This window comes from Schistocerca piceifrons, chromosome 5 (genome assembly GCF_021461385.2).
Source record: "Schistocerca piceifrons isolate TAMUIC-IGC-003096 chromosome 5, iqSchPice1.1, whole genome shotgun sequence".
NCBI classification, from domain to species: domain Eukaryota; kingdom Metazoa; phylum Arthropoda; class Insecta; order Orthoptera; family Acrididae; genus Schistocerca; species Schistocerca piceifrons.
This window is the reverse complement of record NC_060142.1, coordinates 393,149,268-393,163,079: the sequence shown is the minus strand read 5'-3', so window position 1 is coordinate 393,163,079 and position 13,812 is coordinate 393,149,268. Positions and strand designations below refer to the sequence as shown.

The following is a 13,812-nucleotide window of genomic DNA, read 5'->3' as shown; positions in this document are numbered from 1 at the left end:
TGATTTTCTTTATTTGTGCTAGATTAAGGTTCAGTTGTGCAGTTCATTTCAATAGACAAAGAACCAGCTACAACATCCAGATCATATATTCAAGAATTTGGATAGCTAAAAAAATCTACTCCCCAGCAGCGGCAGAATGTGTGTGTTCTGCCGCCACTTGGTGAGTAGATAAAAGATTGTTGTGATTGGCAAGCTTCAGGAGCCAGTGGCTCCTCCTTCAGGCAGAAGGGTTGAAGGGGAAGGAAGAAGGGTGAAGGAAATGGACTGTAGAGGTATAGTAGAAGGGACAGATTTTACATATGTCTCCCAAAACTGCAGATCAGGGGAGACTTACTATGCTTGATGAGAAGGAAAGATTCTTTCCTTCTCATCCCGCACGGTAAGTCTCTCCTGACCTATGGTTGTGGGTGACTTTCCCAAAATATACCCCTTTTCCTAGACCTCTCCAGTCCTTTCACTTCACCCTTCTTCCTTCCCCTTCAACCATTCTGCCTGAAGATGACCCCTGGCTCCAAAAGCTTGTCAGTCACAACACTGTTTTATGTGTGTGTTCTGCTGCCACTTGGGGAGTAGATTTTTTATCTATACAATTAAATAATTGTATCATTAATTTATTGAGATCAACTACTCAGTTTTCTGTGAAATCATATGAATCAATGACTCCTCAAGAAATCCTTAAGCCTGTAGTTCCAGTAGTAAAAGTGCACTTTCACTGCCAGTGGCTGTTGCAGTTTGTGCTGATGTTGGTAACACCTTGTGCGGTTGGTGGTAGCAAATCATGTTTGTTCGTTTGTTTGTTTGTAATTATTCAGTTGAGAAGGGTACACCACAGAATTGCTGAAGCACCTAACAAGTTTGTATTTGCAGCGAGAATGTCAGATGCAGGAGATATAAATATAAAAAAATCTTGCCTACTTCACTTACTTTCATTCTATTATGTCATATGGGATCTTATTCTGGGGTAACTCATCAAAGCTGTCAAAATTTTTTAGTGTGAAAAAATGCGTAATCAGACTCATTTGTGGTGTAAATTCAAGATCATCATGTAGAAACTTGTTCAAGGAACTTGTTATTTTAACCACTGCTTCTCAGTATATTTATTCCTTAGTGAAATTTGTTGCTAGTAGTACGTGTCTTTCCAACCAATAGCTTAATACATAGTTTCAGTACTGGGAATAAGAACAATCTACATAAAGACCTAAAATCAGTTACCTTGGACCAAAAAGGAGTCCAATATTCAGGAACACACATTTTCAATAAATTGCCAGCAACCATTAAAAATTTTGTTTCAGATAAAGCACAGCTTCAAATCCTCACAACTACTCAAGTTTAAAAGAGAGCAACTTACTTTCTACTTATTATTCCATCTGTTGAAATATTATTGCTGAAATTATTCATACAGTCTGGCTGTGCAATTAAGCAGTGTTATTTACACCCAAGGTTTTGTTGAAACCTGCTCCCATGTGGTAGCCATTAAGGTTAAAGTACTGTTTACTTGTTTTGGAAAAGGTGTTCCAAGTGGTATATGTAGGTGCAAAATTTTGTAGTTAATTTTGGGGATAGGTCTCAGTTAATACTGAGTGAAAAATATGCACCTCTGAAACCAGAAACGAGCTTTTACTTTTCATACCATGGAAGAGTACTTACTGAATAGCAATCCTTTTAAGGGTAATAATAGAGAGAAACCTATTGTCTACATCTACATCCATACTCCGCAAACTACCTGACAGTGTGTGGCGGAGGGTACTTTGAGTACCTCTATCGGTTCTCCCTTCTATTCCAGTCTCGTATTGTTCGTGGAAAGAAAGATTGTCGGTATGCCTCTGTGTGGGCTCTAATATCTCTGATTTTATCCTCATGGTCTCTTCGTGAGATGTACGTAGGAGGGAGCAATATACTGCTTGACTCCTCGGTGAAGGTATGTTCTCGAAACTTCAACAAAAGCCCGTACCGAGCTACTGAGCATCTCTCCTGCAGAGTCTTCCACTGGAGTTTATCTGTCATCTCCATAATGCTTTTGCGATTACTAAATAATCCTGTAACCAAGCGCGCTGCTCTCTGTTGGATCTTCTCTCTCTTCTATCAACCCTATCTGGTACGGATCCCACACTGGTGAGCAATATTCAAGCAGTGGGCGAACAAGTGTACTGTAACCTTCTTCCTTTGTTTTCAGATTGCATTTCCTTAGGATTCATCCAATGAATCTGTCTGGCATCTGCTTTACCGGCGATTAATTTTATATGGTCATTCCATTTTAAATCGCTCCTAATGCCTACTCCCAGATAATTTATGGAATTAACTGCTTCCAGTTGCTGACCTGCTATATTGTAGCTAAATATAAAGGATCTTTCTTTCTATGTATTCACAGCACATTACACTTCTCTAGATTGAGATTCAGTTGCCATTCCCTACACCATGCGTCAATTCGCTGCAGATCCTCCTGCATTTCAGTACAATTTTCCATTGTTAGAACCTCTCGATATACCACAGCATCATCCGCAAAAAGCCTCAGTGAACTTACGATGTTATCCACGAGGTCATTTATGTATATTGTGAATAGCAACGGTCCTACGACACTCCCCTGCGGCACACCTGAAATCACTCTTACTTCAGAAGCCATTATCCTGTTGTGGAACTTGTTTAACTGTTGGCCAGGTACACAGAGGTTCCTGTTATGAGAAATTCATACTATTGAAAGATGCTGCAGGTTGAAATGTACCCCCTTGCCCATACAACAAATTTGATCAGTTAATTGTGGGTTATGACACACATTAGGCCTACAAATAAGGCAGAGAGAGCTGCTTTTTCCATTGATAGTGCCACAGTAAAAGGCATAAAGATTTCATGTGTTTGAAACCAGTATATAATATATATTGTTTTGTTCCCCTCCTCTGCAAAGAATGGGTTAGGATGAAACTTTCCCTTCCTGGATCTTCCTGTTTCAGTTTTCCCATTAGGACTACAATTCATTACTGCTGCTGCTGGCACTATACATCCAAGCTGCCTTGCAAATATCCATACCATCATGGCTGTTTTTGTTTGTTATTTATTTTTTTAACCAGAAATGTTTACAATTTAAGCAGTTTAAATTTTTCACTTATCACAATGTTTCTGCCTAATTTGGTACATAAAAATGCAACTCAGAAAATATCATTTCTTTTGCTTTTATTTTTTCCTTCTCTCTTTGTACTTTAAACTTGCTTCCACACATAAGAATTGGAACAGCTGTTATGTTGAAAAATGTTGTGTGTATACTTATGACCTCTTTTGTGATTTTTGTGGATCCATGTGCATATAATTTCTTGGACATTTAAGAAGTTGGATGAATATATTCTCTCTTTATGTGAAAAATTCCAAAGTAAGATTGTTAGTTTCTTTAATATGTTGCTATAAGAACCTAAAGATTAAATTGAAGGTACTACAGATACTTTATATTCACAAATATAATCACATACATTGTTGTTTTCTGAGAACAGTGAAGGCCTCTGTGGTTTTGGGGGGAATAACATATAAAGGATTGCCTTGATTTTGTAGTGTGAAGCTCCATGAGTGGAAAAGTCACATCTTCACATTTCAAAATGTAGAGTAGTGCCCATAAATTCACTCTAACAAAGATTTCAATGTAAACTTATACACTGAGTAAAACTATTTAATTAGCCTCAGGAAATGTAGTAATGACAGAAAATATGGTAAACAGTATTATGATAGGGATAGTTCTTATCAGACATCAACAGACAATTCATTGATGCTGTACCATTGGAGTGGTTGTGAGAGTTTGAGGACACAATACACAGAGGCCAACCCTCATGTGTCCCACTCAATGTAGTGTTACTATTATTGTAGTCCTACTCTTGCAGTTAAACTTAAAAACAAGGGTCTTTTCTGGCTACCAGTTTATAAATAGAAATTTGGTAGAGGAATAGAAGTTGTCCAGGAGAGAAGATTTGCAGAAAAGCTTCTTAAAGTCTGAGGCATTTCAAACCACCTGTCCTAATAGAGACCTAGCAGTGGATTCTTTCATGACTGAGTTTCAGTGGAATGCTCAAATGTCCATGTTAGGTTGTCTTTGGTCTGTACACATTACATCCCTTTTTAAAATTTTCTTATTTACTAAAAAAAGTTGCTGGACAAAGCTCAGGATAACAGATACATCCACACACGAAAACACTTCAAAAGTATGTCATGAGTGCTTTCCAAGGCTGTAGATGGGGCCAGATTGCAGAACTTCCAAATTACATTTTGTATATCTTCTTTGGATCCTTTTTTCTATGATTTTAGGAGGAAAAAGTCTGTGTTTTCGCATAATAAAGCAACTAACTTAGCAAGGACAAGGAAAATGGAGATGGCTGTTCATCTAACAAAACCTCTATAACAAGGAATCTTTTTCTGTAAATGCAAAACTCTGACACTATAACACTATCATTAAACCAGAATGCTTTTGTGTTTCAGAATGCTGTTTGTTAAATACAGGTAAACAATTAGGTGAATTATAAAAGAAGGAAAGAAAAATAATCAAGGAAGTCTTGGAACCAAAATTTGAGAATGGGAAATGGAAATTAAGAAGCAATAAAGGCACAAGTTATTTTGTGTGATCCTTAATAGGCCAAACCAATAATAATAATGATGATGGTGGTGGTGATACAAAAAATTAGATAATTTACTGGCACTTACTCTACTTTCATATCAGCTTTTAACATCTCTGCAGTTTGCGTCTCACACTTTGCAGTGGTCTTAACAAGCCATGTGTGTAAGTTTTGCTGAGATATTTGCAAACAGAGACAGAATGTTGCCAGTAGGGGGCATTGCTCAGTTTCTGCAAGGGGCGTGCAGTGCATCTGTGTAGTTTGCAATTGAGGAAGATCAATAGATACTGACGAAGTGTGAACTTTCCTGCTCGTAGATAGTGTAATAAATATGCTTTCAGTGTCAAGTCAACATTTTCTGGATACTCAATGCTGCAGTAAGAAAAGTACAAATTCTGTAAAAGTAATGCATCCATGAGCTGGTCTTGCTGCAAAAATCCGGAAACTGGGTTCATACGAGATGGAATAAAGTTTAGTGTTGTGGTGTATTTATAAAGTGCTAAAAACTAAGACTACACTGAACAGGGCAGTACAGCATGAAGAGACATCATTAGTTTAGCTTTTTTTAAGATTTGTAAAAGTTGGTAGGCAGAGTGGAAGGTAACAGTTTATGGGAAACTGGTTGGAGCCTTTGGTGAATTTTGTGTTATGGTCATTAGGCTGTGGTCGAAGGCATATTTATGTGCATAATGTTTCATCTTCTAATGCTGGAGAAATCATCAGAGACTATATGTACTCAGATAGAAGTTTCAAACTTCAACAAGCTCGGGAACTGTGAAATCCTACATTGTATGATCAAACTGGTTGGGCGTAATCATTGTGGACAGTTTGGTGACAGCAGTTCAGTCAAACCTGAGATAGTGGTAGTAAGTGTTACAGCCTGCTTTAGTTCCCATAAATGTAAACACACACACACACACACACACACACACACACACACACACACACACACACACACACACACACACACTTAAAATTTATAAGTTTACAGTTGTTTTATTTTTCAGGGCTACACTTCATTTTGGAATGATTGTATCTCAAGTGGTCTTCGTGGATGTATACTAATAGAATTGGCACTTCGTGGTCGTATTGAACTAGAAAAGCCAGGAATGAGACGCAAGAGCCTTTTGAATAGGAAGCTTCTTGTCAAGAGTGACACTCCAACAGGTGATGTGTTGTTAGATGAAGCACTGAAACATATGAAAGAGACAGATCCACCTGAAATTGTACAGAGCTGGATTGAGTACTTGAGTGGTAAGTCCACATTGTTTACCAGCCAGTGGTTTTATGTGGCTACCTTGACTTACACAGCTGAGTTTGCAATTCTATACCTATATGTTAATTACATAAGCCACTGAATATCATTAAACATTGTCAGTCATAAGAAACTCTACACCTGAAATTCATTTAAGAAAAATTGTAATGCTGCCTACGTAGTACATATGTAATTTTTTGTTTTTATATTTTGAATAAAAAAAAAGAAAAAAAAAGATTTAACCTCAGGAAATTCTGATCACTTACACTGAGATGAAACACTTTGTTTGATGTAAGTAGCACGACAGTGAAGTGTGTATTTTGTTATGCAAGTCAGTTGGTACATGATAAATCTTGCACAATGGAAATTCCAGGATGGAATAATGACAATGTTGTGAAAAGCACAGACTGCTGCTCACCATACAGTGAAGATGTTCATTCGCAGATAGGCATAACAAAAGAGTGTTAAACAAGTAAGCTTTTACAAAACACACACACACACACACACACACACACACACACACACACACACATATCTCACACACATGACCAGTCTCTGGCTGCCGAGGAAGTCTGCCCTTGGCAGCTAGGGACTGTGCGTGTGCGTAAGCGATTCGGATGGAGGACTTTCTTGCTGAAAGCTTACTTGGTTGACCATCTTTCTGTTTTGTCTATCTGCGATTCAACATCTCTGCTGTATATTGATAGATCTCTTGTGTAATCAGAACATTTCGTCATTTCTCTTCTAGGTGAAACTTGGAATCCTCTTAAATTGAGATATCAACTTAAAAATGTTCGTGAGAGGTTAGCTAAAAACCTTGTGGAGAAAGGAGTGCTAACAACTGAGAAACAAAACTTCCTGTTGTTTGATATGACAACTCATCCACTTACTGACAATGTTGCAAAATCCCGTCTGGTAAAGAAGGTTGGTTGAGTAAAACTACTATTAAGTTAAATGTTGTTCTATTTTTCATAATTTAAATAGTCTAACAATTGCCAAATGAAACGTAACGAAATGGTAGACTTGATTATCTGGTGTAATTTGTTTCATTGATAAGTGTTGCTGAGTCCTGTATATTTCTGCAGTGTTGTTTGTCACTGCAAGATGCTCATTAAGTTTTCTAATTTTTTTCATATACTAAATTTCCATTAAATTTGTGGGCGATATTTTCAAATTCCAAAGTGTGATTAGGTCTTTATGTTGTTGTGGCAGGTTTCCCTCAGCTTCCATTATATTTCGACAATCACTGTTTTAAGACACAAAGGAATTACAGACATTGGCTGCAAGCCAGATTGGGATTCAAACATGGTCTTCTGCTTACTAGGCATATGCTGTGACCACTAAGCCATCCAGACACAGTGGCCATGGCAACTGCAGTGACAACCCTAGCATGCTTCCTGTCAGACCTAAATTCTCAACTTCTCCACACACTACTAAGGTAGTGCCCCTGCCCATGATCCTCATTACTCATGGCATTTCACCGATTCTCGTAAGAGTTTGGGCCTGGCATGACGTCTTACTTCTGAAGAACAGACCCCCCCCCCCCCCACCACCACCACCACCTTTAATTTGTTTTATTTATTAAAAAAATGTTCCAATTTTATGATATGTTCAAAAGTATGTATAATAACTACTGGTTTGAAGCAACGCTGCTGTACAGGTTGATAAATCGTTAAAACACAACCGATTCAGCGGCGTGCAGCTGGCCAGCCGGTGGGCGGGTGGCCAGCGGCATGCAGCTGGCCGGCTGGCCCATTAGACGGACGGGCGGCTGGGGAACATTATCACCGTCAGCCGGGACTCTACGCGTACCTACAATAGCAAAAAAAGAAATGTGAATTATCTTGTTTAATAATTTGTTAATACAGTACATGCAATAAAATATTTTAGTCAATACCGGTACGTTTCCTCTCTTACCACTCTATTAATCACTTTCATCGTCACCACTAGCGGGAGAATCATTGTTGTCTTCACCATCTTCCCATAGAGTGTCTTCCTCTGTTCCATCCAGTGAATTTGTGATTCCACATTTTTTGAAGGATTTTTCTGCCAGTGGTTGAAGAATGGAGTCCCATTCACTTTTCACCCGTTCACAAATCTGGGACAAATCCAGCCGTTTGATTTTTCCATTAGGTGTGAACCTACGGTTTTCATCAGCCATTCATTGCGTATATTGCTGTTTAAGTGCAGCTTTGAATGGTCGATTTATACGCACATCTAATGGTTGTAGGATGGATGTTAGGTGTCCAGGGATAATGACCAAGTCAGTTTTCCCTTTTATTTAATTTGCTTTGCTCTTCCTTAGTTGTATGTCTGCGGAAGCTGCCTAGGACCAACATGTTTCATAAATTCAGTAACGCACCAGGATGATGATGCCAAACATGTTTCACCCAGTCAATTATAAGTTCATTGTCCACCCACCCTTTCGGATTTGCTCTCACTAATACCGGTATGCCTTTTACTGATATTTTTGGAATAGTTTTCCTTTTAAATATCATTTAAGGTGGTACCTTTTGTCTGTCGCCACCACAACATCACTGTACATCTTCGTTTCTCACTGCCGCCAGTTCGTATCATGATGCTGGATTCTCCTTTCCTGTTCACTTTGATGTTGAGCGGCATCGCAAAATAGACTGGCGTTTGAACCGCATTACCAATTTGCGATAATATATAAGACTATTTACAGTGCAGATTTAGCACATAACGATGAAAATTCACTATTTTTTCCTCGTAATTGCTTGGAAGCCGCTGAGCGATAGTAGTTTTCCTCCGGAGTCCTAAACCATTTCGGTTGAAAAATCTTGATAGCCAGCCCCGGCTAGCTTTGAAACTGGTAATGCCTAGTTCTTTGGCTAAAGACAATGCTTTGAGTTGGCACATTTCACTCGTCACCGCGCATCCGTATTGTCGCTTCTCATCAACATAATCGCAGAGCCTTTTCTAGAGGTCCGGATGCTTGGCTTTTTGGCCGTGAAATGCCCTGCAATTACTATTAGTTTCTTGAAGCTGCGTTTCATTTTTTCGCCAGTCACGAATACAACTCTCACTTATGTCGTACTTTCTTCCTGCTGCACGGTTTCCAATATTCTCAGCTTCTTCAATAATTTTCACTTTTTCTTTAGCAGTGTACGAACGATAACGAGAACTTGTAGACATAATTAAAAAGATGCCACTTCCTTATACACAAATATCCCGCACATCCAGGGCCTCGCTGTGATGGAGCACTTCCTTTCACGCCGATCACCTGCCACCCTACCTAAAACCTCTTTCCTCAGTACCTTATCCAGCTTCATCCTGACCCACAACTTCTTCACTTTTGAAGGCCAGACATACCAACAATTAAAGGGAACAGCCATGGGTACCAGGATGGCCCCTTCGTACGCCAACCTATTCATGGGTCGTTTAGAGGAAGCCTTCTTGGTTACCCAGGCCTGCCAACCCAAAGTTTGGTACAGATTTATTGATGACATCTTCATGATCTGGACTCACAGTGAAGAACAACTCCAGAATTTCCTCTCCAACCTCAACTCCTTTGGTTCCATCAGATTCACCTGGTCCTACTCCAAATCCCATGCCACTTTCCTTGATGTTGACCTCCACCTGTCCAATGGCCAGCTTCACACGTCCGTCCACATCAAACCCACCAACAAGCAACAGTACCTCCATTACGACAGCTGCCACCCATTCCACATCAAACTGTCCCTTCCCTATAGCCTAGGTCTTCGTGGCAAACGAATCTGCTCCAGTCCGGAATCCCTGAAGCATTACGCCAACAACCTGACAACAGCTTTCGCCTTCCGCAACTACCCTCCCGACCTGGTACAGAAGCAAATAACCAGAGCCACTTCCTCATCCTCTCAAACCCAGAACCTCCCACAGAAGAACCACAAAAGTGCCCCACTTGTGACAGGATACTTTCCGGGACTGGATCAGATTCTGAATGTGGCTCTCCAGCAGGGATACGACTTCCTCAAATCCTGCCCTGAAATGAGATCCATCCTTCATGAAATCCTCCCCACTCCACCAAGAGTGTCTTTCCGCCGTCCACCTAACCTTCGTAACCTGTTAGTTCATCCCTATGAAATCCCCAAACCACCTTCCCTACTTTCTGGCTCCTACCCTTGTAACCGCCCCCGGTGTAAAACCTGTCCCATGCACCCTCCCACCACCACCTACTCCAGTCCTGTAACCCGGAAGGTGTATACGATCAAAGGCAGAGCCACGTGTGAAAGCACCCACGTGATCTACCAACTGACCTGCCTACACTGTGACGCATTCTATGTGGGAATTACCAGCAACAAACTGTCCATCTGCATGAATGGACACAGGCAGACAGTGTTTGTTGGTAATGAGGATCACCCTGTGGCTAAACATGCCTTGGTGCACGGCCAGCACATCTTGGCACAGTGTTACACCGTCCGGGTTATCTGGATACTTCCCACCAACACCAACCTATCCGAACTCCGGAGATGGGAACTTGCTCTTCAATATATCCTCTCTTCCCGTTATCCACCAGGCCTCAATCTCCGCTAATTTCAAGTTGCCGCCACTCATACCTCACCTGTCATTCAACAACATCTTTGCCTCTGCACTTCTGCCTCGACTGACATCTCTGCCCAAACTCTTTGTCTTTAAATATGTCTGCTTGTGTCTGTATATGTGTGGATGGATATGTGTGTGTGTGCGAGTGTATACCCGTCCTTTTTTCCCCCTAAGGTAAGTCTTTCCGCTCCCGGGATTGGAATGACTCCTTACCCTCTCCCTTAAAACCCACATCCTTTCGTCTTTCCCTCTCCTTCCCTCTTTCCTGATGAGGCAACAGTTTGTTGCGAAAGCTTGAATTTTGTGTGTATGTTTGTGTTTGTTTGTGTGTCTGTCGACCTGCCAGCACTTTCATTTGGTAAGTCACATCATCTTTGTTTTTAGATATATTTTTCCTACGTGGAATGTTTCCCTCTATTATAACTATATATATATATATATATATATATATATATATATATATATATATATATATATTGGTTGGTTTTTTGGGGGAAGAGACCAAACAGCGAGGTCATCGGTCTCATCGGATTAGGGAAGGACAGGGAAGGAAGTCGGCCGTGCCCTTTCAGAGGAACCATCCCAGCATTTGCCTGGAGCGATTTAGGGAAATCACGGAAAACCTAAATCAGGATGGCCGGACGCGGGATTGAACCGTCGTCCTCCCGAATGCGAGTCCAGTGTGCTAACCACTGCGCCACCTCGCTCGGTATATATAGGAACACAGGGGGTTGTATCAGTAACTTCTGGTAATTGACCAGTGAGTGAGGAAATAATGTGTTTTGTATCTAGAGTGGAAGCAGTTCTATTAAATTTTGGTGTTGGTATAAATATGAAATGTGTGTGAAAAGCAGTGGCTGCAGTCACAAAAGTTAACAATCACCATAAAATAAATTTGTGGCACATGATATGTAGCCAAAATAACAGTGATCTCTAACTATTTTGAGAGTAACTGCTGTGTCTGTTTAACAAATGTTGCTGAAGTTGGTGGTGTCATATCATATACATTGGCGCCATCCATTCACAAGCATACTATCACCTTTCTGACTAATCAATACCTGAGGCTACACTGTAGACTAATGTGACAACCATCTTCATGCCAAAGAAGCAGTAAAAGAAAAGAAAAAAAAAGTGGAAGATGATTATTGAAGATGGCCATTGGTTCCCAGCATATCCACGACATTTGGGTGTGGAATTCGTGAAAGCAAACAGTGGTTATTTTTTTCTGGTAGAAAAAGCAATTTAAAAGTTAATTTGTGATTATTACATAGGTGTTTGAAAGCAATATCTGATCCTTACATGACATAAAGAAAGAATGAAACGATTTCCACGATTGGCACACATTTGTTTAGAGTCATAATTTTGGTTATTGTATCATTCTCAAGACTCTTTGGAGTCTGTGATTGCGTAATCATTTCTCTTAAGAGAAATACAGATAACAGCGCCTAGTGGACTGTACTTTATGACTATACGTAATAGTTAAACTTTTGTCTAGCAAGTTGTTTGTAAGAACATGTTACTCTTCAAAATACTGATTTTGCTCTCTTGTTGCTCCACCTACCAAACCTTTCCTTCTCAATCAGCAGCTCATAAATTTCAACAGAAACTCCCCTTTCTCAAAGTTTTTCTTTCTATCTGAGACACATTGCCACCAACATACAGAGTTCATGGCATATAAATTTGTTTCTGCAGATATACAGGGTGTTTTAAAATTCCTATTACAGGCTTCTAAGGACTGTAGAGGGGCTAGTAGATGAAGTTCTGACAAGGAACCCATGTCTGGAAATGTATGATTTAGATATAAAATCAGTTTGACGATCAAATCACTTTCAGATGTTCTGCTTCATCGAGCACACACAAGCAGAGAAGGGGGTGCCATTATCAGTCCCTGTTGTCTGTATGACATTACGTAACACCTTCATCTTACTAAAACGGCTGTGAGGAGCTGATACATTCGAAATTAGGAGAGTTGGCTGTGGTGCTCCTCAGATGCACTGCACTCTCGATTTTGAAGGGGACTTCCTTTGTCATGCAAAAGGGAACCCGAGGGCAAGTACTTGAAACATTGCCCGTGCCTTATGCTCTTATGCTCTTACAACATGAAGGGCAGAGCTCATTGCCTCTGCTGTGTGCATACCATAAAGTGGGAGATTTGAAAGTGATCTGATCCCCATACTAATTTTACATCCAAGCGATCCATTTCTGGGCATGGGTTCCTTATCAAATCATCATCTACTAAATCCCCTCTACAACCCGTAGAGGCCTGTGATAGGAAGTTTGAATCACCCTGTATACCCACAAATAGAGGAACTGTTAAATACTTCCCAGTTTAAATCTGTTGGCAACGAAACTTTTGACCCTCTACAAATAACACTTAGAAAGGTGGCCCCTGTTGCTGCATTTCTGTTCTACTCCATCAAAAATAGTGCTACATTCTTTTAGGGTCATCTCACAGTCACACTCATCACATATGTTACATTGATATAAATCCATGCAATATAAACCACACTTAGTCACTGTGAACTCACTCAAAATGCTCTGTTTAATTGAAGTGGCAGCCACTGCTCCCACAAAAAATTGCAAATAGCACAAAATCATTAATAACTTGCAAAGGACATAGAATGGTTTCATTTTACTGCTCTGAATACATCACCTCCTTTTTCGCTTCTCGTTCGTTACTTAAAACTAGCCTCCCATAGGTTATCCAAACCTGATAACATTGCCAATCTGCAAGCCATAGAGCATCATAGATGATGTCTACCCTGATTTAGACCTTAGCTTCCATTGTTAAATCTGAGACTTGTGGCTGGCAGTTCAAGAGCAACTCTAATTTTGTTGTTATCCACTTCCTTTTTCCCTTCAATTTCATAGAACTACAGATTATTGTGTTAAATAATAATTAGGGATTGACTGACAGTGTCAGATAACCAGTGATCTGAGGCATTCTGATGTATATGCTGCTTCTAAGGTTACTTGCTGTACTGCTGGATCCAGTCATAGAAGGTCCACAATATGTGTCAACTGAATGCTGATGGTATTCATTCTTGCTGGACCAGAGTTTGGGCCTAGACGGCCCCGCGCCATGCTCGGTGGTGAGGGGGAGTGTGGCTGCAATGCTGGGAGTGAGTCTCAGTTGCCTTCCAGCCACTGTCTCTCATATCTCATGCCTGATTGTCACGTTCTGCTTTGATGGAGCTTATTATTGGACCTTGTGCCTTGCTCAGTTGGAAGGCCTCTATTGCAGAATTAATGGGCAACAATAAGTTGTTTGTAAACCAATCTCCAGTTGTGTGGATCATTTGTCCAAAATAAATTTTTGTGCATTCACATGGAACTTGGTACTCCTTAGACCCAGGTCCTCTTTCACTGTCTCTAACAAAGATCGTGTTTTGGCTGGCTCTGTGTGGTGTTTTTGTAGTAGTCTTCCAATTT

The 13,812-nt window shown here is 40.3% G+C and overlaps 1 protein-coding gene across 1 annotated transcript in view; it reads left to right on the top strand.

Annotated features, from left to right (window-relative positions):
• LOC124798446 (Golgi phosphoprotein 3 homolog sauron) overlaps positions 1-13,812 on the top strand; it is a 47,733-nt gene that overhangs the window by 12,703 nt on the left and 21,218 nt on the right. Inside the window, exons 2-3 of the mRNA XM_047261864.1 lie at positions 5,591-5,837; positions 6,587-6,762. Coding sequence (XP_047117820.1) covers positions 5,591-5,837; positions 6,587-6,762 — 423 coding nt within the window. The remainder of the gene's footprint in view (positions 1-5,590; positions 5,838-6,586; positions 6,763-13,812) is intronic.